This window comes from Podarcis filfolensis (genome assembly GCF_964270895.1).
Source record: "Podarcis filfolensis genome assembly, chromosome: 17".
Lineage (NCBI taxonomy): Eukaryota > Metazoa > Chordata > Lepidosauria > Squamata > Lacertidae > Podarcis > Podarcis filfolensis.
The window spans coordinates 5778746-5803973 of record NC_139621.1 but is presented as its reverse complement, the minus strand read 5'-3'; the positions used below and the strand labels follow the sequence as shown (position 1 = coordinate 5803973).

At 45.5% G+C, this 25228-nt stretch overlaps 1 protein-coding gene across 1 annotated transcript in view; it reads right to left on the bottom strand.

Annotated features, from left to right (window-relative positions):
- Positions 1-6658: 6658 nt before the first annotated feature.
- TBC1D25 (TBC1 domain family member 25) overlaps positions 6659-25228 on the bottom strand; it is a 44057-nt gene continuing 25487 nt past the window's right edge. The window contains exons 2-7 of the mRNA XM_083593519.1: positions 20218-20358; positions 16063-16172; positions 14964-15118; positions 13922-14046; positions 13322-13510; positions 6659-13082 (exon numbers count right to left, since the gene is read on the bottom strand). Coding sequence (XP_083449645.1) covers positions 11718-13082; positions 13322-13510; positions 13922-14046; positions 14964-15118; positions 16063-16172; positions 20218-20304 — 2031 coding nt within the window. The 5' untranslated portion in view covers positions 20305-20358 and the 3' untranslated portion in view covers positions 6659-11717. The remainder of the gene's footprint in view (positions 13083-13321; positions 13511-13921; positions 14047-14963; positions 15119-16062; positions 16173-20217; positions 20359-25228) is intronic.

The window sequence follows — 25228 nt, the reverse complement described above, 5'->3', positions numbered from 1 at the left end:
CCGTGTTTACTGTGGTTAGCCGCTCTGAGCCCGGCTTCGGCTGGGAAGGGCAGGATATAAATAAATAATCATCATAATCATCATCATAAATGTTGCAAATCGCCAATGCTTTCCCACCCAAAGGAACTCCAGTAAGTGCCACCCGTGGCGGCTTCTCAACACTTGGGTAAAAGGGGAGCATGTAGCAATACCAGATTTTGAGCAGTCCGAGGTGGACACAGGATCCTACCCCAGACACGTGGGCTGAAATGGTAACCTATGAAATGCATGAGAGCCTTGCCTTCCTGGGTGCAATTTTGTGACATCCTAGAGACCCGTTTACTCTGGCATGAGATTTTATGCAGGTTCCAGCATTTGGAGGAATCCCCTCACTTCACGCAGGTCACTCAGAAATGAGAAGAGGCCCAGGCTGGTTCCAAAGTTATGTGGCGGGTGCCTCATGCAAACCTAAACTGTGGCACTCTCAGTTCAATTGCCCTTACAGCCATTGAGGCCTTGGCAAGTGCCCCTGCCCCCCATTTACTAGCACTATCCACAGTGGCAACCCAGGCCTGGCCCTAAATTAGGCCAAAATAAGGCAGTCACCTCAGGTGGCCGAAGAGAGGGAAGCAGTAACTGTTTCTGCTCTGGCTTTTCCTTCTAAGCCCTCCCCTCAGCTGCTTCCCAGCCTGCCATACCTTCCCTAAACTAGCCTGCTCTCAGGTCCAATGGAGGACAAGGTCCCATTGCCTGGGCTGACGTAATATTTTACTGCCAGAATTAGAGACGGGGCTGTTTTTGGCGGCAAAAAGCCACATCCAGCTCCGCCTTCAAGGTGTGGGTATGCATAGAGACAGGCAAGTTGACAGGGCGACACCTAAAAATAGAAGGAATGAAGCATGGGGCATCCTGATAGCTGATATGATATACATGTATGCAATATGTAATTCCACATGGGCACCATGCATTGAAAGAACACCTCCTAAAAAAAAAAAAAGTAATGCTGGGATCTCTAGTTTGTTCAGGGTACAGTGGTACCTCAGGTTACAGACGCTTCAGGTTACAGACTCCGCTAACCCAGAAATAGTACCTTGGGTTAAGAACTATGCTTCAGGATGAGAACAGAAATTGTGAGGCGGCAGCAGGAGGCCCCAGTAGCTAAAGTGGTACCTCAGGTTAAGAACAGTTTCAGATTAAGAACGGACCTCCAGAACGAATTTTTAACCTGAGGTGCCACTGTACTGGGAAATGTAGCTCTGTGTGGTGTAAACTACAATCCCAGCATTCCTTGCAGGGGTGGATGTGCTTTAAATGTATGTTGTATATATGGAATTATTTACATATTGCATACATGTATATCACCTGGGCTGTTCTTTTAAATAAGGTGTGCACATGGCCCTGAGGGGCAGATGGGGCTTGTCAACCTGGGAAGGGGGAAAGAAAACTCTGATCCTAACCCTCCGCTGCCTTGCAGGATATCTTCAGGAGAAGAAAAAGCTACACAAATCTGGAGTGGAGTCCCTAAGGTGGTTGGATGGCGCCTTGTATGCCTCCTTCCAGCAACTCCTGCAGCCAAGCTGGTGCCAGACATATTGCTCTGCTTTCTTCTGGACCTCATCAGTGAGGCTGAGGGAGGGGTCCTGTTGTCTGGGCAGCCCAGGACCTCCATGAACGCTGCCCAGGCTTGTGCCCCAGGGACGTCACTTAGGTACTACTCATGCAGTGGCTGGACTTCACCCCCGGAGGAGCACTCCATTGTCTCGAGACAGATGGATGCCAACAATATAGTCCTAATCATTTGCTGCAGCAGCAAATGACAAATCCTGGACAATTCCTACTCCCTTGAGTTGTTTGTGATTAGAGACCTACCACAAGTCCTTACGCAAACCCTGAGAAACTGTCATTGGGATTTGGCTGTGCCAACTACTGTTTCTAAAGTGTTTTGTGTACAATGCTATGATGAATACAACGGTAAGACAAAAAATAGAAAAGAGCTGTCATCCAGTTTGATGACGGAAATTTCAGTTCCGCAGCTTCTCATAACAACCGATCATTGAAGGCTTTTGTTTGCTTTAGTATATCACCAACCTTAAGCTCCGATGTGGAAGAGGTTCATGCCCTTTACTATTTGCCAGCTCTCATGTTGCTTCTTCCTATTATCAACAGCCAGTTACAGAGAGGGAGGTGCCAGGCCAGGGCTGAAATCTTTCTGGAAGGGACACCCTCTTTGGCTGCCAAAGCTCTGCCTGGAGCTTCAGTGTGTAGCCAATTACCTGTTTCTCAGGAGTAGCAGAAAGGCAACTTTTCACAGACACTGCTTCGCATGGTGTTCTAGGACTGACCCCGCAGTTCATAAAAGGGGTGAACCCCAGTTCACAATACAGCTTGCTCTTTATATTTGACATTTGATTATTTATTATTTATTTCTATACTGCCTTTCATCCGAGGATCACAGGCCAGTTTTACAATATAAAAACACAAAAATACATAACGTAGTAAGAGACAAAAACTATCACCCCACCCCACGTTAAAAAGCCATGAATTGTTTAATTAGCCAAAGGCCTGGTAAAAGAGAACCATTTCTGCCTGGTGCCTAAAGATGTATAATGAAGGCACCAGCCGAACCTCCCTGGGGTGGGCATTCCACAAATGTGGAGCCACTGCAGAAAAGGCCCGTTCTCATGTTGCCACCCTCCTGACCTCTCATGGAATAGGCACACAAAGAAGGGTCTCAGATGATGAACTGTTTATATGGGGAGAGGTGGTCTTTGAGATATTGTGGTCCAGAACAGTTCAGGGCTTTATAAGTCAAAACCAGCACTTTGAATTGGGCCCAGAAACTAGTTGGCAGCCAGTGCAGTTGAGCCAGGATGGATGTAATATGCTCAAACCATCTTACTCCAGTGAGCAACCTGGCTGCCAAATTCTGCACCAGCTGAACTTTCTGAACTGTCTTCAGAGGCAATCCCACATATAACGCGTTGTAGTCTGACCTAGAGAGGTTAGTGAATTGGGACAAATGCTGGAGCTGGAAATTGGGTGTCCAGACTTCATTAGGACCACTGTCAGAGGAGCCAATATCACCATGATGCCAGCAACTCTGCGACTTGCAGCCTGTCTTATCCTTGCAATTTTACATAATGCCTACCTTCTGCCCGACTGGCTCCATCTTGCAGTCAGCATGAAAGTAACTACAGTCAAACCTTGGCTGTCGAACATGAATCCATTCCAGAAGACCGCTCAACTTCCAAAACGTTTGACAACTGAGGCATGGCTTTTAATTGGTTGCAAGAGCTTCTTGCACTCAAGCAGAAGCCGCGCCAGATGTTGAGGTTCCAAAAAACATTCAAAAACCGGAGCATTTACTTCCAGTTTTTTGGCGTTCGGGAGCCAAAACATTCGAAAATGGAGCTGTTCGAGAACCGAGGTTTGATCGTATTGGAAAATTCGGTTCTATCAAACAGCTGTGGCCCAGGCGAAGTGAGCCAAGGTTCCCTAGAAGCACAATCTTCTGAACTCAAGGGAAGGGACCCTAGAGCTCATCTACCCCAACCCCCTGCAATACAGAAAGTTGTAGCTGTCCTATACGGAGATTGAACATGTAACCTTGGCATTATCAGCACCATGCTCTAACCAACTGTCCTGTTTACTCTTTCCATAAGTAAATCAAAGATGTAGCTATGACAAGATATAGGCTCTTGCTTGCACTTTCTTTCCGCTCTGTATATGATGGGTTGGAGTTTAGATGTGACACATTTTGGAATCACAGCTCCATAGAGAAAGAGTGTGACCTGGGAATGACTCAAGATCTGAGGCAATATTCTAGCTACGCATTATATGCACTACATCGTGTTGCACTTCCGGAGGCGGCGCCATCGGTAATGGCGGATTCCCTCCAGCTGTGGACTGTTTCAAGAAGTGGCAGAGAGATATTTCTAGATTTGTCTGGCAGGGCAAGAAGCCCAGAATAAAATTTAAAATACTAACTGATGCAAAGGAAAGAGGCGGATTTGCCCTGCCAGACCTTAAACTTTACTATGAATCAGCAGCATTCTGCTGGTTGAAAGACTGGCTGCTTCTTGAGAACACGGACATTTTGGACTTAGAAGGTTTTAACAACGTTTTTGGGTGGCATGCATATTTGTGGTACGACAAAGTCAAAGCACATAAAGCATTTAAAAACCATATTGTCAGGAAAGCATTGTTCAATGTCTGGATAAGATACAAAGACTTATTGGAAAATAAAACCCCAAGGTGGTTGTCACCAATGGAAGCGAAGGCTCAGAAAAAGCTCAATATGGAGGCCAAATGGCCAAAATATTGGGAAATTTTGGAACAAGAAGGAGATAAACTGAAATTGCAGAGTTTTGAGAAATTAAAAGATAAAGTGCGAGACTGGCTTCATTATTATCAAATAAGAGAGGCCTATAATTTGGACAAAAAAATTGGCTTCCAGGTGGAAAAATCAAAATTGGAAACAGAATTGTTAGATCCCAAAACTAAGATACTTTCAAGAATGTATAACTTGCTGTTGAAATGGAATACGCAGGATGAAACGGTTAAATCTGCTATGATTAAATGGGCACAAGATATTGGTCATAACATTATGTTTGCGGACTGGGAACAGTTGTGGACCACTGGTATGAAATTTACGGCATGTAATGCCTTAAGAGAGAATATTATGAAAATGATATACAGGTGGTACATGACACCAGTCAAGCTTGCAAAAATATATCATTTGCCCGATAACAAATGCTGGAAATGTAAAGAAAATGAAGGTACATTCTTTCACCTTTGGTGGACGTGCCCAAAGATTAAGGCTTTCTGGGAGATGATCTATAATGAAATGAAAAAGGTATTTAAATATACCTTCCTGAAGAAACCAGAGGCCTTTCTCCTGGGCATAGTCGGCCAATTGGTGCCAAAGAAGGATAGAACTTCCTTCATGTATGCAACAACAGCAGCAAGAATACTCATTGCAAAGTATTGGAAGGCACAAGATTTACCCACCCTGGAAGAGTGGCAGATGAAGGTGATGGACTATATGGAATTAGCGGAAATGACTGGCAGAATCCGAGACCTGGGAGAAGAGTTGGTGGAAGAAGACTGGAAGAAATTTAAAGACTATCTTCAGAAACACTGTAAAATTAATTAATGTTAAAAATGATGTTGGATTGAAAATAAGTGGCATTAGCAACAAAGTTATGAGAATATGCAAAAACGAATTGATAAAGGATGAAAATATAGAGGTACAATATGTTAAGATATAGAGTTAAGAAAAAGGAAAGAGGGTAAGGATTTGCTGACTTGATTACTTAAATGGGAATACAAAAAGGGGAGGTGTGAGGAGGTCAAGGAAACAAGCTAACGAATTTAAAGTTATAAAAAATGGATTTGTTTTTAATTCTTTTTTATCTATCTGTTTTTGTTTTTGTTTTGTATCTTGTATTTTTATTTTTATTTTTTATGAATTTTTGTATGTTTTTTGTTTTTTTATCTTTTTCTTTTACTATGTTTCTCTTTGTATTTTCTAAACTTATGTTTTTGTAAAATCTCAATAAATATTTTTTTTTAAAAAAAGGAAACCTGTGCTCCTTTCAGGTATTGTTAAGACTCCAACTCCCAAGAGCACCAGACAACACGGCCAGGAAGGATGGGAGTTGTAGTTCAACACCAGGAGGGTACCACACTGGCCACCCCTGGGTTACATGCCCCCCACCCTTGATTTACACCATCACTGTTATGGAATGAAGTTATCCTGAATCAGATTCGACACAGTTCTTGGTGGCTTACCACCAGAAGTTCATTTAAGAACTGTACAATGACCTTTTTGAGGTTAAGTGTCCTTGTTCCACTGTTCCAAGTAAAGCCCATGTCTTTTGCAGATACATAGCCTGTGTTTCCCATTGCCTAACACTTCCTCCTAACACTCTCATCCCCACAGCAATCTCTATTTAGCTACCCTTCCATGTTTACTCTCGTTGCAGTTGGCACTCTAAGCAGGTTTTGCCTAGTAATACATGGAGTACTATTGTTTCCCTAAGCAAATTCACCAATAAACTGTAGGTGTTCAGTTAACTATGATAGATTCTATGCAAGTATAACAACACTGGCCTTTTGTTCCTTATGGTTGCAATCCAGTCCAGTATCAACCATAGTCAAATTATTCTCCCGCAACCCACAGAATCTAGCAAAGTATTCGCCATCTACAAAATATAGTTTCACTGCTGGCACCTCAACTCTCCAGTTACCAAGCTTGTATGGATATACATCAAATATTGAATCCTTCCTGGATAGGGTTGCCATGTTTGTCACTGCCGAAAGATCTGCAGCTTCAGTGTTGCCTATGTTATTTCTGCTGCCTGAAGCAGGCGGCCGAAAGGTGCCCTCCAACACACCATGGCCAATATTTTAAAGTCTGGTTGCACCATTCAGACACCAGTTCCTGCCTTCATCCATCCATCCGACAGATAAGATTCTTTCCACTTCCTGTACCACTTCAGGCAGGTCACTTCACCCTGTTGGAAGGAAAAGCTGGCTCTGGTACTTTTAAACAACTGCACGACAGGAAGAAATCCAACAAGTAACCTAAAGTGCAATTATATAAATTACTTGGAAGAAGTTTATTCCATGTAAACAGATTCAGCTTTTCTTGGTACAGATTTTTATTTTAAAAAAGAATTTCCCCATTTTGACTTTTAACACAGGTCCACATTTTCTAGCTGTGCTGTTTTAGTGTGTATCAACTTATAATATGTTGTCTACCAACTGTTCACTCCTTCGTCTCATCACATCTCTGCCTGTGAGCCTCTAGGGCTGGAAACCTGCTGGTTTCTTTCCAACACCATTATTTCTGTCTGGGCAGACCAGGCACACCAAAGCAGCTCTGAATGAAATCAGCAAGCAGCACTGCTTTATTTAGATTTCCATTCCTTTATCACATCAGCTTTAAAACAAAGAGAGACAAAAGTGCCTGAGGCCTTGAAGAAAAAGGGCCATTTGAGCTGAATGATTACACATTAAGAGGGGATCAAAAGTGGAAAGAAGTTGCATACATATATGAGACAGAAATGTTTTAAATAAGACGGACCCGTTCAAGCACATAGCACTATGAATGCCACATCTCATGAGAGGGAGGGAGATTGTGGGATGGGGGAGAGATTGAACTCCAAAGGCGACGGCCTCGCTTCTTGCCACCCAATCTACTTGCTGTTCCTTTTCAGTTCATTTGTAAATTGGGTTGGCTGGAGGGGACTCCCTGACCCCACTGGACCCCATTTGGAGTCAGCAAAGCTATGAAGAAGAATGAAGCAAACTTGTCCCAGAGGCATAAACATAGGCTGGACTCTGAACGTAGGCTGGACATTGTTAAAGGCTTCAAGATCTACAAAAGAGAGGCTGGGTTAACAAGAAAGCAGCTCGTATGCTTCCATTCTCTCAGCAGGTGAACACAAATTTAAGCTTCCAATTTAAGCTTTGAAAATATACAGGATAAACAAAACATTTTGGTGTTGCTGGGAGAAAATCAAAATGGCACTCTACCTCCTATTTGTTGAAAGGGGAACACAATCCACTGAGATTTTTTCATATGAAAGCCACACAGAAGTCCAGTTCAATACCCCATCTCTTGTAATCCCAAATCTTCTGCCTATGAACATTATTGGACACCCTTATATCTTGAATTTTCACTCAAATAATTTTGAACAAGGCGTTTCTTCGGCTGAAGCTCTTTGAATAACTTTGTTCAGGGCTGGTGGGAAGCCTATATAAATTATCCCACAAAAAATAAAAACCAGGCCAAACATGTGTAGTGGGATTCTGGCACAAACAGTCCTCAAAGCCAGACAGCCCTCCCTCAACACCTTTGCGTTTGTGCACACATCCCAGCCCAAAACTAAAATAACCCCCGCCAAAAAGCTTGCAAAATAAATAAGCAGCACACAACTAATATGAAGGCAGAGCAAAAGCACACACTTATAAATATAACACAGAGCAACAAGTTTGGATAAGGTAGAAGTCTTGTTCCAATGGAATCTGACCATCAGCACCAAGTGCAGCAAGAAGGCTCCAAAGGTGGAATAACGGAAAACAGAGTTTACGTCACAGCCTGTGAAACTTCTGCTTGGCTTCCAATGCCAGGAAGAGGCAAGGTACAATGAAAGCAGAAATTAGGGGAGTGAGAGATGGAGCTTAGTAACATACCGTACCCCTGTGATAAGCAAGACTGCCCCCTGGTGGATTCTCAGAAGCAGAGATACAGCCATACATGCTGTATATCATCGCTACCCTTTATTAATGAAGGAACTTCTCCTGTGCAGACTTCATGGATGCTAACAGGAGCTGCACACAAAAAAGAGATCCTGGTTATTTTAGTTAGGAAAGCTTCCCAGTGGACTACAACCCATGGGTCAGGTCTTTCTTCCACGGGGCAGCTGCCTCATGGCAAAATTCCTTCGCTAGAGGCACACAGAGGGAACAGGAGGGTTGCGTGGTGGTGGCAGAAGTAGGGGAGGAGGGAGAGAAGAGCGAGGAGGAACAGGGGCTCAGACAAGTGTGGCAAGGGGTCATCTCCCAATTCCCAAAGCAAATAATATCCAGGCATACCTTAAAGCTACAAGTAATGCTAATTAAGCAACTCCTCCTTCCCCAACAACCCCCCTGTTAATAAACCAATCACGTTTCCAATGTCAGTTAAAGCCATTGTATTATTCAGATAGTTGATTCAGTTCCTCATGGTGCAGTATTTGGGGGGGGGGGGAGTGAGGCAGGCAGAGGAAGACAATCAGCCTAAAACCACCAGACTTTGAGGACTACAATCCTGAAAGGAAGTTTTCTGAGCATGGCCAAAAGGTTGGGAGCTGATGTGCATCCTGTCCGCAATGCAAAGGGGAACTATGCATCTTGATTATAATGTAGGGACATCCTGCAAGTTAAATAACCAAGGAGACCTGGTTCAGACATAGTGACTCCAACAGCATCCTGTAGGAAGCCTATTGGGGTGTGTGTGTATGAGCCACCTTTTGCAAGCCAAGCTAGACACTCTGCATTCATCCAGAATCACCTTCTTTTTTAAAAAATAGGACAATATGGGACCTATGTAATGGATGTAGCTCCAAAACTGGTTAGTCTACATTTCCTTGACCTCTGTTCTCAAAAGGACTTATGGCTACTGATTAATTGTTCTTCACCTCTACTGCCATCTGCCATCAGTATCAATACGGAAGGGATTGGTGAAAGGGTGTAGAGAGCTGTACCGACCTCCTTCAATGTAGCTTCATTGTTTTAAACTAAGCTACAGCTCCTTCTGGTGGACATTTCATTAAAAGAATGAGCTCATGCCTTTTAAAAAATACAGATAGATAGGACTTGCAGTTCTGCATCCTGCCCCCCAAATGAAGTACAGATGCCTCTGTGGCACTAAGTTATCTGAAGTCCCTTTTAATTAGCCCTGCTTTGATTCTCTCTTATTGACTTTGATGGTTCTCAGGTTGTTAAAATTCACCTAACTCCAACCAATCAAGAAAGGAAGCTGCTTAAGACCTCACTACTGATGGCAAGCCTCCTTTGTGGCCCCTGCCGATTTCTGCTCTTGGCCTGCAGAGATTTAAAAGCCCATGTTAGTGCAAAGGCTGCTCTGGCTAGAAAAAATGTGATGGCCTGAAAAGCTTTACCTCATTCCCACCTTCCAGTATATCCTTTTTCTAAGCTTCTCCCCAAATATTTCTAGTCTGGAGCAGGAATTTAATGTAGTGTTATGGCAATCATTCAGTTTGTTGGACAGAATGACCCCTCTCTTCTACCCTCCCGCATGCTGTTCTGGGGATTCTCCTGACCCCTCAGAGCAAATTTCAGGGGGTGTGAAGGAGGGAATGGGCAGCCCTGTTGTGCAGGCAGATGTCCTTACGCAGGTTTCCACAGCAGAACTAGTTAGTTGAAACCCACCCTGGGGATTTAAGCCACAGCTAGCTGTGAATTAAGGCAGGCAAATGAACACATGGAGGAATTGGGGGGGCAGAACAGGGCACACTGTGGCACCCCCAACATTAAGAGAGAGGGGGGAGGGGGGAGTCTCAAAATAATTTGCCACTGAATCTAGGAATTGCACATCTAAAATGGAAACTGAACCCTAACACTGGAGTTAAAACAAATGAATGTTTCCAGTGGCCTTTAGGGACACGGTTGAGCCCATTTTGCTCATCTGAAGCAGAGTGAGCCAACAACAATGTACCTTTTGGCCGGAAAAGTGGTGCTACTGACTGAACAGTATTCAACACAGTCTACTTTTTGTCCTACCTACGGCATCTCCCACCCAGTCTGTTCCAAGGCAGAAAGGTAGCAGCACAGCCTATTCAGGTATCAACCCTCAATAATCAAACAGTTTTAACACAGGGTCACAAGTGATTTGGTTTCCAGTTTAACCTAGAAACAGCAAGAATGGAGATTCAAGAATCAAAACACTTTTTCTCTATCAAGAGGCAAACACTACTACCATTTGCTACTATTTGACTTCAGATTAATGCATTAAGATTAGAAGCAGCTTGAGTTCTCTCTGTCTAATGATACAGAATCTGTTGCTACATGTTCCAGCGCAATCCTGCCCTGCAAGCTAAAGATGCATAGAGAAACAATTGTTAAGAATTTGGCAACCTGCGTTTAAATAAGAAAGCCAGTTAAAGAGACTGGAAACGAAACCCACCTGACCAGGCAATGGCTGTTTTTACAGCAAGCAAATCTTGGATGATACATCAGCTGAGAAGAACGCTAGTTAAGAGAAAGTGTGTGAGCCAGACACAAGGTATTACTTACCCAAGAGCAAGATCTATAAGAGCACTGTGGCATCAAGACTCCATTCAACTCTCCCAATCCACTCTTTTACTAGACTCTTGACTCCCTGTGAGTATTTAATTCACAAAAGACCACTGAGATGGCCCAATTTAAAAAAGGACAACCTGTTCGGATTAAAAACCGGCCAGTAAGGGCAATGGGGTGTTACAAGTCCACTTTTAAACACACCAAGCATATTTTTTCCAAGGCTGCAAGTTCAGTTCTTAAAAAGCGCTTTCAAGCTAAAACAGAAAGGCAATACTAGAGGAATGAACAAAATTATAGAGAAAATAAAGTGCTTTTAAAAAACCCAAATGGGCAAAAACATTTGAATAACTCAGCATAAAAGGCAAGTTTTTGCAGAGAGGCGTATGTGCAGGGAAATTAAGGTCACATCAAGATTCAGCATTTAAAAATGCCTTTGGCAAACCTGCCCAGAACGGAAGAGACCAGGTTACAGAAGGGTCAGAAATCAATCTTGATTGCTTAGTGACCAACATTCTAAGGAGGACATTAGTAAGTGGGTAGATAAGAGGGGAAAATGCATGTCAAGTATTGACTAGGAGGAGGGAAAGGGGCTAACAGAGTGTAAAACCTGGCTGCTCCAGGGTAGATCTTCCTAGGAAGATAATTAGCACTTGGAAGGGTAGGAGGCACAGGAGATAGATGGAACATCTCTGCCAAGATATTTGCACAAAGAGATAGATAAAAACAGAGTACATTTGACACAGAAGGTGTATTGAGTAGGACAATCCAACTTAGCCGCTCCAGGCCACCTCCCATGAAGATTACTGTAGAGCTGAGACCAAGCCGGATTACTCATTGTTCACCCTTCCACATCAGTGCTTGCACCATAATGGCAGCAGGGAACCAGTCCCCACATGTCAAGAGAAGAAAAGGGGTGGGGGGTGGGGTCACAACGCGGCAGGAGATTCAGCCGCTGCCTCATCACCCTCTTCAGAGTCCCAGACTTCAGACTGCAGGTAGTTGGCAAAGAGGGCCTTGGCGCGATGAAGGATCTTGTTCAGGTTGTGACGACGGACCAAGCGGTCAAAATGCATGGCCAGCTCATTGTAGTCCATGTTGTTCTTGATGATATGGTCTCGGTGCTCCAGGAGGATGGCGAGGCACAGGAAGAGCACAAAGGGGTTGCCTCTGCCAAACTCCTGCGGGGGTGGCAGGCTGACTGCAGCAACAGGAGAAGGGGCAGCAGTTCCACGGGAGGGAGAGGAAGGGGTGTGAACCACAGAGTCCCCCTTCTCCTCATCCGACTGGCTTTCCTCATTGCCGTTGGTTGAGGAGGAGGCTGAGTCTCGAGAGGGTGGAGTCAAGGCCCGAAGGGATGGAGCAGAAAAGGACTTGGCCACGTTAGTTGTCTGGATCAATGGATCCTGCTCATTGCTACAGTCCTCGTCCTCTTCTACTGAGCGCTGAAATCTGGGCGATGGGTCATCCTCTGAACTGTCCTCATTATGAGTGCTGTAATACTTGAACTCCCCAAAGCTAGACTGTTTCACTAGTGTCTTTTCATCAGAAACTGCCCCTTGGCAGGGTTGGTCCCCAGCTGCCTCAAAACTGCAAGCTGGACGCAACATGTGTCTCCTTCGAACAGGCTGGCTGCTGTCTCCGGGCCTGGCCGGCGGGCCCACCAACTCCACTTCCTTCTCAGGAGGGTCAGGAGGAAAGGAGCTCCAGGTGACCTCCAGCATGCGCAAGGCATCCTCAAAGGCAAACTCACGCTTGAGTTCCAGCAGCAGCCAGCGATAGCAGAAGAAGAGGTCATCAGCGCCCCGGGAGAGGAGGTAGGAGTAGAACTCTGGGTCTGAATGGCGGAGGAGAAGCTTGAGGTGGGAGAACTTCACCGACATGACTTCACCATCCACCTGGAAATTGCCCTCCAGGCGTTTCATGATGCCACAGAAGCAGATGAAGGCATGAGCTTCGTTGTCCATGACAGCCAGAATGGGGGAGGCGATGTCACTCATGCCCTGGCAATAGGAGATTTGTGGGTGGGTGACGGCATAGGTGGTCAAGAGGTCGTGCAGGGCTGTCAGGTGGGGGTTGTCATCTGAGCCTGCATAGTAGGGATGGGTGCGATCTGTTCGCAGAACGTCCTTCAGCACGTTGCTGCGAATGAAGTCCAGGTCCTCGGGGCTGGCACGAGCTTCCCACTCCCCCTTCAGCTGCTCGTACTCCCGAGTCTTCCGCTTCATGTAATCCATGCGCTCCTGACCCGTCAACCCATCAGGATAGACATTTAGCAAGTATCGCCAAACCACCTGTGGGAAACAGGGAGGATGACTCAACACCAGAACAGCTTTTCCCATCAATGGCAACAAGCTGAAGGATCAGTTACAGGAAGACACCCGCCCTCAGAACAGCAGACATGCATCCACGCCAAGGTCAAGACAAATGGCCTCAGAGTGGGAGCAAAGGGAAAGAAGCCTTGCCCTGGCCCCCTTAACCACATGCCTGTCTCTCGAGGCAGAAAACTGACCTCCAGAATCCCCATCCCCACCTTGCGTAGAGAGGGCTCAACTCCACCGTGGAAAATTCGGAGACGCAGCTCTGCAGGTCTTGTCAGCTGCCCTTCATGGTTCAGGTACGTGTGGAACTCGGAGTCGCTCAGTGGGGGCTTGAAAGGTTTGACGTCCTCGCCATAGGACCAGCTGAGTGCTTGTTGGACCTTAGACAGTGTCCTGCCCACCTGCCAGTTGACAAAAGTAAAGCTGAGGTCAGAAAGTAACCTGTACACAACCATGCTCAAAAGAAAGAACTTGTAAGTTCTACAGCACGAGCTCAGTAACTTAGAACACAAAGGTAAGAGAACGGGCAACCTGCCTCAGACATTGTATATATGTATGTAGTTACATCTTGGCTTTAGGGTCACCTCTGTAGCTTAGGAGAGGGAGTTAATCTTCTGAGCCAAAAAAGCTGGTATGGAGACAAACTGGATCTTTTGTGGTTCCAGCTAGGCTGGAAGATAATGGAAGTTAGAACTGCTTTCTCTCCTCTGCCTCTTTCCATCCAAGGAGTTAAGAAGTACCTCCTGGATATTTGTTTGTGGAACATCACATTGTGAAGTCTAAGTCAAAAGAATCATCCTCTTACGGCTTACCTGGGAGATGATGGACTGAGTGAAGGGCAGGGCGGCTGCTGCCAGAGACCGCTTCTCCACCAGCAGCAGGTCGGTACTGATCACATCCTTGGGGCTGATGATGTCCCAGTCTTCTAGCAGAGGGCCTAAGAGAATATGGCAATGACATGAGCCAACTCCCCAAGCCCAGTATCTGCCATTCCCTCACCACCACCCAGCATAATTTCACAGGATCAAATCTCACTGCATGTTGAGAAGTGCTACAGAAAGGACACAAACAAAATAATCATGCTGTGCATACCTCACTTTAAAAAGAAAAAAGAGCATAAAGCAAAGTAGAGTTCCATGATCTGTATAAATGATGAAAACAAAGTATTAACATTTACACATTCTTGCTTATTTTACATAATACTGCTTCTGCCGTGAAGGGTCAATTCTTCTGCTGGATAATAATCCAGCATAATCACATGCTTGAAAACAATAATATGTATCAAAAAGCCCTAGAAAATTGCTTTGAAAAGAAGGATGGGTTACAGGGGACTGGATTCTACAGTCAGTACCAAATTCTGCACTCGCGTGTTGCAAACACAGAATCCACAAAGTCTGAAAAAAAGGTTTGGGCTGCTTTGCATGCCACCCATAAACGGGAGTGATCAAACTGCACTCTATAAAAAGGCAACAAGGAGTTCTAAAGTAAACTGAGCAATATACAGTAGCCAGAGTTGGAAAGGTATGGGGGGAGGGGGAAACACATAGTCAATCCCCCCTCTTCAGCCCTAAGATTTTTTCTCCTCAAGAGTCTCCAGTAAATTGATGCTTCATTTTGTACCTAAATCAACATCAAGTGATTCAAATCATTCCTTTCTTTACAGCAGCAATCAGATAACATTTCTACAAGAGTAAACAACACTGGCAGAGAAGACAAAAGAACTGAATTCCTTGGACATGTCCATAGCATAAGGAGCCAAGTGAGGACTTGAGATGGGACCAAGGGGTGCAAGGACTGGAACCAGGGCTCCCAGCTCTCTTGTTCAGTGTGTGTGATTGTGTGTGTGTTACTTACTATCCTCTGAGGGCTTGATGTCTATCTTGAGCTGCAAGTAAGGCTTGGAGGCTCCAGCAAAGGCCATGCCCAGATCCCAATCTGACATCAATGACAAATACGATTCTTGGCCTTGCTTATCTCGGCCCAGATAGCTGATGGCAAAATTCTTCTTCCTAAGGTGAGTAAAGACAGACATGTTCGTATTCTTTCCCCGCATTTAAAACAAGACACCTCTTTTGTTTAATGGAACCTACATGGCTGTTGTTAGAAAACAACAATATGCAGTCACAGTTGCTGAATATGTTTAGTTCACTGCAGGTAGACACGGTACATACATGCAGTGGAGCAAATATATGCGCCTTCATCATTCACAACTGTACAAGAAGCATGCATGCTGCGTCCCACACCAAAACAAGATCTATTACATGTAAAGTGGCTCTCAGGACAAAGTTTCCTACTGTCTGTGTAGCAGACAGGCTGTCCAGCTTTACATACATGTGATGAAATCAGGTCTGGCTTACTCAGGACATAACAGCTAAATCCCATCCAGACTTAGCACCTTGTTGTGCTAATATCTGGGGGTTTTCTGCAAGGGAACCTATCTCAGTCTTTGCATGAGGTAATTGTTTAGTTCTCGCAAGCAAAGAGGATGTAGTAAAATGATTTATTGGATATTACCATGTGCTTTTTTAATTATGATTTTACTGTAACTCTAATTCACTACTGAAAAGAAGCTGTTAAGAATAATGAAGGTAAAGATTGTTCATGTTTATTTGAAATGACAGAAGACTGGTGATCCAAAGTTTAACCACTCTCCCTCTCCTTACTTATGAGGACATCCCTTGGTATGAGAGGCTCTCCTTTGAACATGGGATCAAATCCGTAGCTTTCAGAAGATTTGATGTCAGAACCGGGAAAGGAATGCAAGACTTCCTGTTCTCATGTCACTTTTACTCATGTCCCTTCAAACCTCATTCCCCTCCTAGATACGAAAACAGAAGCTCCATCTCTCAGCTCCACCTTCACTGACCCCATTTTCATTTAGTGGGAAAGTAGCAAGGGAGCTAAGAGTCGGGACTACCCAGTTCCATATTTTCTATCCTCTTCCCAGACTCACCCATTTAGGTCAAATGCCCTGATGAGGATGTGCTGCAATACATCCAGTGAGGTGATCTGTGGATCCACGGCGAAGGTACGGAACTCAGGTTGCAAGAAGCCTTCACATTTCTGAAAGGATTACAAAAAGTAAGCAGGAGCAAAGAACCAACCCTATAACTTGGAGGAAGCAGAGATCCAGTGAATGAGAGGTTGGGGAAAACAAGTTCAGAATGCCACCCAACTATAATCTCTTAATTTCCCTATTGACAAAAATAAATAGTTTGTCTCCAAATCTCCACACCACCAGCAACACACTTTGCTTTTCTACCACAATGATACTAAGTTCTAAGGGGTCGTTCTTCCCACAGTGAAAACAGCCCTTTAAATGCTAACTATATATATCAAACACATAAGCCTGATATTTTACAGACCAAAGAACAGATCCTTCCAAAAGGATAACCCTAACGAGAGAGGAACAACAAATGGTTCTATTGTTAGTGTATTAATACACAAAGGGGATAGTTCACTGACCATGAACTGATGCCTTAAACATTTACATCATTTACATCATTTACATCATTTACAAATTTACAAACATTTACATGCATTAAACATGTTCCATTAAACATTTACATCAATGGAGTTACACCAAGCTAAGTGCTTGACAATTTCTCTCACAAAAGTAGGCCTTCTGAAGTATATTGGTCAGTGCAACTTGCTCCTTATCAACCAAGACTTCATCAAGGGGCAAATTCAGCTCTTTTACATCAGATTTACCACTGGAAATATTACTAGTGGGAAAGGTAGATCTCATACACAGGTGTGTTTCTCAATATTTTGTAACCAGGAATACTGGGGGCCAAACATGTGACCTGAAACTTTAAAAATATTTGAGCTATCACTCAGCTATTGCAGTATCTACATAGCTACAAGGTTGGCAATAATCCTTCAACATCGCACAAAAGCAAAAGGGTCCAAAATGGCTTTTGGCTACTTCCATATACAATGTCATCTCTTCACGCTAACAGAAACAATGGAGTGAGCAGATCTTAACACAGTCTGGAGTATGGTCCAGATTATATTATTTACAGAAGGTTTACAGCCACAGAGACATAGTCCTACCCATGTCTGATGGGTGGTGTACAAATAATAAATTTATTATTATTATTATTAGCAAAACAGTGGCTTCCAATTAAAAAACTAACTGCACAACCCTAAGTATATTACTTTGATAATCCCACTGAATCAATCAACATACTTCCAAGGTGAGTAAACAAGCTTTACCAGGAAACAAGCCAGTGAACTCAGTTGAACCTATCCCCAAGCATACTTACATCAGTCTGCCAAAATAACACTTTTGACTAGCATAAAACCAAATACGGTGGTCCTTCGGTTCTCAAACGAAATCCGTTCCAAAAGCCCATTTGGCTTCAGAAACGTTTGAAAACCGAGGTGCAGCTTCCCATTGGTTGCAAGAGTTTCTTGCACTCAGTGGAAGCCGCATCACACGTTCGAGTTCTAAAAAACATCCAAAAACGGAAACATTTATTTCTGGGTTTTTGGCGTTTGAGAACCAAAACGTATGACGATGGAGGCGTTTGGGAACCAAGGTTCCACTGCACTAATTACATTCCTGGCAGAAAAATTTGAGAGGAGAAATATTTGCCCAAAATGTAATCTAAATATCTATTACTGTCAAAGTAACAGGTGCTAGAAACCTGACAAGAGAAGCAGGTGCAGCTACTGCAAACTGGACAATCTGAGTATAAAATATGTGTTTTATAGATCAGTGTGTTATAGATTATCTGTATCTGAAGAAGTGTGCATCACACAAAAGCTCATACCTAAAACTACTACCGTATTTTTCGCTCTATAGGACGCACTTTTCCCCCTCCAAAAATGAAGGGGAAATGTGTGTGCGTCCTATAGGGCGAATGCAGGCTTTCGCTGAAGCCTGCAGAGTGAGAGGGGAGACCCCGCCGCCAGCCCCGCAAGCTCCGGGGACAGTGGGGAGGCGCAGCGCGTCTCCCCGCTGTCCCCGGACCTGATCTGAAGGCGGGCGGCGGGGAGAAGAGCGCTTCTCCCCGCTGCCTGCCCCGCAAGCTCCGGGGACAGCTGGGAGGCGCAGCGCGTCTTCCTGCTGTCCCCGGACCTGATCTCAAGGCGGGCGGCGGGGAGAAGAGCGCTTCTCCCCGCTGCCGGCACCACAAGCGCCTGGGGGGGAAATAAACTTTTTTTCCTTTATTTCCCCCCCAAAAAACTTGATGCGTCCTATGGGCTGGTGCGTCCTATGGAGCGAAAAATACGGTAAGTTGGTCTCTAAGGTGCTACATTACAATTTTTAAACTCTTTTGGAAGGATTCTTTTAAAGACTTCCTTTGATCATATAACTTTTTTGAAGACTTGATTCTTTTAAGGGAGTTTTCAGGTTTAACTTTTTAACTATCTTCTAAAAGAATTGCTTTAATTTATTTTGACTACAGCAGACCAACATGGCTACCTACTTGAATATAGATTAGTACAACCATTAGGGACAGAATCATAGAATCGTAGAGTTGGGAGAAACCCAAGAGTTATCAAGTTGTCCTTGTTTTGGAAAGTTAAAGTGTGTAACTGAAGGCATTCTTCTTGTGAAGAAGAAATCATCTCCAAACCTGTAAGCGGTTGTGTATAGTGAATCAACAACTGTGAACTCATTCTCTTTCTTCTTCTACGAAATGAAATACAGTTCCTTTACAACATTATTTTACACTCATAGATTGTCTGCAGCTACTATTAAATTTAGTAAAGTTTCTTAGAGTAATAAAGCACTAAGAAGTGTGAATTCCCATTGCCCGCTGAGAGCGAGTTAATCTCTTTCTCCACATCTAAGTTCCTAAACTGTCACTAATAACTGTGTAAAGGAGTCAACACACTACTTGTTATTTGTATCCACCAAGGAGGCCACTCACAATTTGACAGCAATGAGAGGTATATCAAGTTGAAAGAAACTGGCTACTATAAACAACTGTTTGGTGTGATGTCTGCATTGAAGCAACGACTTGTGCAAGACAGTAAGTTCAAAGGCTGAGCAGGAATTTGCCCCTGCTCAGCTCTAACCCAGGAGTGGGAAACGTGTGGCCCTTTAGCAATGCCATGGTCCAGCATGGCCAGTGGCCATGGGTGATGGGGGTCGTAGTTCAGCAGCATACCTGAAAGACCACTTTCTTCCCTTAGAGATCCTCCTAGGCATTAAGATCGGCCGAGGGAAGTCTTTGGGTAGTTCCACTGCATAGTTGTCAACCTTTCCTTTTTTTGCAGGAAATTCCCTTATTCCAGCACTGTTTCCCACTGCTATCCCGGATTGTTAGATATCCCGTAGACTGTCCCCGGGGAACAGGTGAGGCTGCTGATCCCTTATTTTCGAGGCTGCTGATCCCTTATTTTCAAATCTTAAAGTTGACAGCTATGTTCCACTGCCCTCAGAGGTTCAGCAGGTAGGTGGCCCAGGAGTTTTTTCTCTGCGGCAGCCCCGAAGTGGTGCAATTCCCTCCCTGCAGAGGTGCACCTGGCACCTTTATTTTGGAGTTTTTGTGAAATGCTGAAGGCACACACATATACCGTATTTTTTGCTCTATAAGACTCACTTTTTCCCTCCTAAAATGTAAGGGGAAATGTGTGTGCGTCTTATGGAGTGAATGCAGGCTGCACAGCTATCCCAGAAGCCAGAACAGCAAGAGGGATCGCTGCTTTCACTGCGCAGCGATCCCTCTTTCTGTTCTGGCTTCTGAGATTCAGAATATTTTTTTTCTTGTTTTCCTCCTCCAAAAACTAGGTGCGTCTTGTGGTCTGGTGCGTCTTATAGAGCGAAAAATACGGTATTTAGGAACCTCACTATGCTCTGTCTTACCCTCTGCTTTTGCCATTCCATCTTTAAATCTCCGCAGCCCACCCTAGGACCAGGTGGCTGAAAGGGAAAGCGAGGAACCGAATTGTAAACCAAATCCCAGCCGTCAGAAGGCCGTAGGTTTCCCACGCTGCTCTAACCGCTACGTGGCACTGCCTGCCGTATCCCTCCTGAAACAAAGGGTCTCCGTCCCACAACCCGCCTCAATACGAAACACGGTTCCCTCCGCCGGCGCCTGTGACATCAGCCGCCCTTCCCGCCGCCCCCGAGTCCCCTCAGGCCGCTCACCTTGACCCGCACGCGGACCACCTCGTGCTCCTCCTCCTCGGGCGCCCCGGCCCCGCCCCCTCCGGGCGCCCCCGCCGCCGCCGCCATCCCGGCGGCCCCTCCACCTTCTGGCGTGTGAGGGCGGGGGGAGGAGGCGCCTCGCGCCGGGGCCGTTGCAGCCCCCTCCCCCTCCACGTCACGCGCCCGGCGGGGGGGGGAGGAGGGGGAAGAGGGCCCCGCGCCGTCAGCCGCCTCGCTCCGCCGGGACTCCCGCGTCAGGCAGGCGGGGGGCAGGCGGACGGAGAGGCGCCGCTTCCATCACGTGACCTCCTCCCCGCGCCGGCTACTTCCGCCCGTGCGGCGCTGACGTCACCACCCCGGCCTTAAAGGCGCGGAGCGCGAAGCTTGCTCAGGTGTTTTATTTAAGCGCGTGTCCGCGAGGAAGGAGGAGGCGGCGGCTGAACTCCTTCGGCTCTGCGGGGTTTTTGCGCGGGTGTCCCGCTCTTTCTGTGCTTTAACCGCCTGAGGAACTGAAATGCGCAAGGGTGGCAAGGGAAGGGTTAAGAGGAAGCGGCTCTCGCGGACGGAACAAAAGGGGGGGGGAAATGAGAGGACCAACCAATCAGGAAAGGGGCCGTGAGGAGCAACATCCGGGTCAAATGGAAACTAGTGCACGGCAATATCCTTGTGTGAAGGGTAACAACATCCGGGGCACCCCGGAGTCCACGTTCCATTGGATGCACCAGTTGCATCCGGGTCGAATAGGGACGCGCGTCCGAGCCATAGATACAAAAAAAGGAGAGAGCTGCCTACGTAGGGCCCCTCACTCCGATTCCGTATGCTGAAGCATCTTGCGCCACGAGGCTGGCCAAACACGTAGGGGGGGCGTGCCGTTTTGTTCATTGAAGCCAATGGGAAAGGGGGCCGTACCGGTGACGTCACAATAGCGCGCTTGGGATAACGGACGGACCTTTATTGCGCCAGGATTGGTCTGTGATTATAGAATCTTAAAGAGTTGGAAGGGACCCCGAGGGGCATTTAGTCCAACCCCCTTTAAGGAATCTCAGCTAAAGCATCATGACAGGTAGCCATCCAATCTCTGCTTAAAAACCTCCAAGGAAGAAGAGTCTACAACCTTCGGAGGATGTAACAACACAATTGTTGATATATTTATTTAGGAAAATATGTATATACTACCGCATCCTAAAGATACATCGCAACAATTTACAACAACGTAAAAACAAGCAACGAATGAATAAAAAAATAGGATATATTAGAAGCAAGCCAGTAGGGTTGTGTGGGTTGTAATCTTAATTGCCTACAGAGGCCTGGCAGAACAAAGGTTTTTAGCAGGCGTTTAAAAGGTGGCACAAAAAAATGTTTTTTACCCCACCTTTGGTGAGGGACGCAAGGCAGCTTACAAATAAAATAAGAGCATTAATAGAATTAAAACTCTCTCTATTCTGTTATGCAAGATAACATCATGACAAGCAAGAGACCATGACTGCATCTGCTTTCCACTGGGAGGCTTTCAGCAGCTGCGACTCAGAGCTGGCTCTTATCATGAGCTACTGGGGCAGCTGCAGGTCACGTGCCAACACTCCTGAGCCTTGCAAAGGGAGTAGGCAAACAATGATAAATGCTCTTGAGAAGCATAGCTACTATGTCACTTGAAAACAAGCTATACTTCACTCTATATTTTTAATACCCCTACCAGGGTACACCGGGATGCAGGTGGCGCTGTGGTCTAAACCACAGAGCCTAGGGCTTTCCAATTGGAAGGTCGGCAGTTCGAATCCCCATAACGGGGTGAGCTCCCGTTGCTCGGTCCTACTGCCAACCTAGCAGTTCGAAAGCATGTTGAAGTGCAAGTAATTAAAAAGGTACCTCTCCGATAGGAAGGTATACGGTGTTTGCGTGCGCTGCTCTGGTTTGCCAGAAGCAGCTTAGTCATGTTGGCTATCTGTGGACAAACACCGGCTCCCTCGGCCTATGGAGCGAGATGAACGCGCAACCCCAGAGTCATTTGCGACTGGACCTAATGGGCAGGGGTACCTTTACCAGGGTTCACCAAGGTTCACCTACTGCACAAGTGTGCACGTGCTATTTACATCAGCCTATCTCCACCTCACGCCTTCCACAATGCCAATCTTCTTTCATCGCTGGCCATGCTGGCTTTTAAAGCAGGGTGTGTTAGCATACTGACTACAGCAGGTTTGCTTTTGGAAAACTCAAAGAAGTGTAATGAACTGCTTTATTTCGCAAAAGATCTGGATGTACTTATTGTAGAAACGCTCCAACTCAAACCATATTCATTAGCATTAATACTCTGGATAGGGAGTTAAGAGGGGAAGGAGGAACAGCATGTAAACACATGCACATACTAACTACTTATCAAAGGCATCCCAAAAGAGAAACAGAAAGAGTGTTGCACCAGAGACTGTTATAAAATATAAATGGAACATAGGCGGTAAAATGCAGCTCTAAGATATGCAGGTGACTGCCTCTCTGCCAAAACTATTTCACAAAGTTACTGTGAGGATAATATCAATTAAACCTGCACTCATAACTCTTCCTCTACCTTTAAAGTAAGTGGAGAAAAGTTACAAGTTACCCCTCAGACAGATCAAAGCAAGAATTTAAGTAACAGAACTAAAAAAAGAGCTTCATTACATTTTTCAGTTGGTTTCACCACCTAACCATTTAAGGCAGTGATGGTGAACCTTTTAGAGACCACGTGCCGAAACTGCAACCCAAAACCCACTTATTTATTGTAAAGTGCCAACACGACAATTTAACATGTACCCGGTATATCTCATTTTTTCTGTGTTTCACGTTTCCTCTTTATGACTGCTGTTGGAATAAATAATCCTTCATAAAAGTTATTGCATTACATTCTTCATTAAATTATCTTTACACTGATATATAATCTTATGGTATAACTCAGTGTTTTTTTCCGAAAAAAATGTTTAGGGGTACTTTCATTTTGACTCAAGAAAATCACCACCGGGGGGGGGGGGTGCGGAATAAATACAGTTTAAATTGGGAAAAAGAAATACAGTTCAAATTGGGGAACCTGAACACCTGAACCTGGAAATGAGTGTTCCAGTTTTGGAACTTTTTTCGGAAGCTGAGGAGGGCCTGGCTGCCTTCAGGTGGTGCAGGGGGTCTCAGATGCAGCTCCGGGCTGCTTGCACCTTCCCCAACCCCAGCAACTATTCAGCCTGGCTGCCTTCACGGGGTTGGAGGGATCTGATGTGGAGGGGGGGCTCCTTTAAACTTCTTCCTTGATGGGAGTGCAGCCGCGAACCCCTCAACAGAAATTGTGACGGAGCCTGCACGTCCCCAGCTGAGCAACCCTGATCCAGCTCCTGTTCCCGTGCAAGCAGCAACGCTGCCTAGCGGAGCAGCCCGATTCCACTCCTACTTGCCTGACCCTAACCCTTACTCTAATCCTTACCCTAACCCTAACCCTAACCCAGCCCTCCTCTCCTCCACACACTTCCTCTACTCCCGGCACAGAAGCTATTGCCCTGCTGGGGCGACAGCATGTGTGCCCTCAGAGAGGGCTCTGAGTGTCCTCTCTGGCATGTGTGCCATTGGTCCACCACCACTGGCCTAGACTGTAAGTCCAAGCACATTTTGGAAATGTCAGAAAACACAACTTCATTCTTTATATATGTGTTTGCATTTCCCACAAGAAATGCAGGCCTGTATATGTGCATTTCTCAGGAGAGTTCTTAAAAAGGAGGTACAGCAGCTAACATCTTGCACACAGGCCATGTTTCACATTCATTGCAACACAACGGCTACTGAAGAAAAAGTGTCCACAGTGCACCGTTCTCATAGCCTGGAGGGCTGAAATTCTTCTTCAAGGAGCTCCTCTACTGTCACATTCTCATAAGCCGGAGGAGGTGTGAGGGGTTCCAGGCATTCCGCCTGCTCTTCAACACCTTTGACTTCATGGGTACCTGACACAAATCACTGCAGTTTGGGCAGTATGAGCAACCTGAGGCGGAACCTGGACTGTAGATCTGCCTCCGAGGCAGCCGTGTGCCTGATGCCACCGAAACACTGAACGCCTCGACCACAGTCTCTCCGTGGGCAGGAGGCTCAGTGACCACGCTGTACGGAGGGGGCTCCGCTGGTGTTGTTCCTGGACTGGATGTGATGGTCCAGGTGGTGGGTCCCAATAAGTAGCCAGTAGTCACCACCTCCTCATATGCTGGTGCCTCATAGGCCTCATTGTCTATGCTGGTAAAAGAGAGGGGAAGTAGTTAAAAACATTAATCCCCATAACAGCTCCATACTTCCACAAAGGAGGATGATCTGTGCTATCAACAAACAAGGCATAATAACTACCATATTCAAGCAATGGGATCATCAGGTGCATTCTGCTATCTGGCCCCCACAACCGCAGGCCTCATCTGCACCATGCATTTAAAACACTATGATACCAGATGTGTGTGGTGTAAATAATAAAATTTATATGACTATTAAACAGTGAGGGCTTGCCCCAAAAGATTTCTGGGAACTGTAACTTGCCAAAAGAGCTCTTACGGGACTCCTACTCCTTTCACCAGAGCTACAGTTCCCAAAGTTCGCTGTGGAGAAGGAGTGACCATTAAAGCTACTGTAGAATCTGAGAGACTTTAAGGGTGCTTCCAGATAGAATCCCACCCCAAAATATTGGAAAATTCAAGCTGCACAATTGTAGTCGATTGGTAGGTCTTGCGCAACAACCTTCTTCTCCAAAAGATTGGATTTTCGGCGATAAGTGAAGGGATGGTATAATGCAGTGCTTTTTTTTTTCTTTAAAAATGTTTAGGGGTACTCTCATTTTGACTCAAGAAAATCACCATTTTATAGTTCAAATCAGGAAAAATAAATACAGTAAATTAACAAATTTACTGAGGACCAGATGGTTGGACAGTGTTCTCAAAGCCACAAACATGAGTCTGACCAAACTGTGGGAGGCAGTGGAAGACAGGAGTGCCTGGCGTGCTCTGGTCCATGGAGTCACGAACAGTCG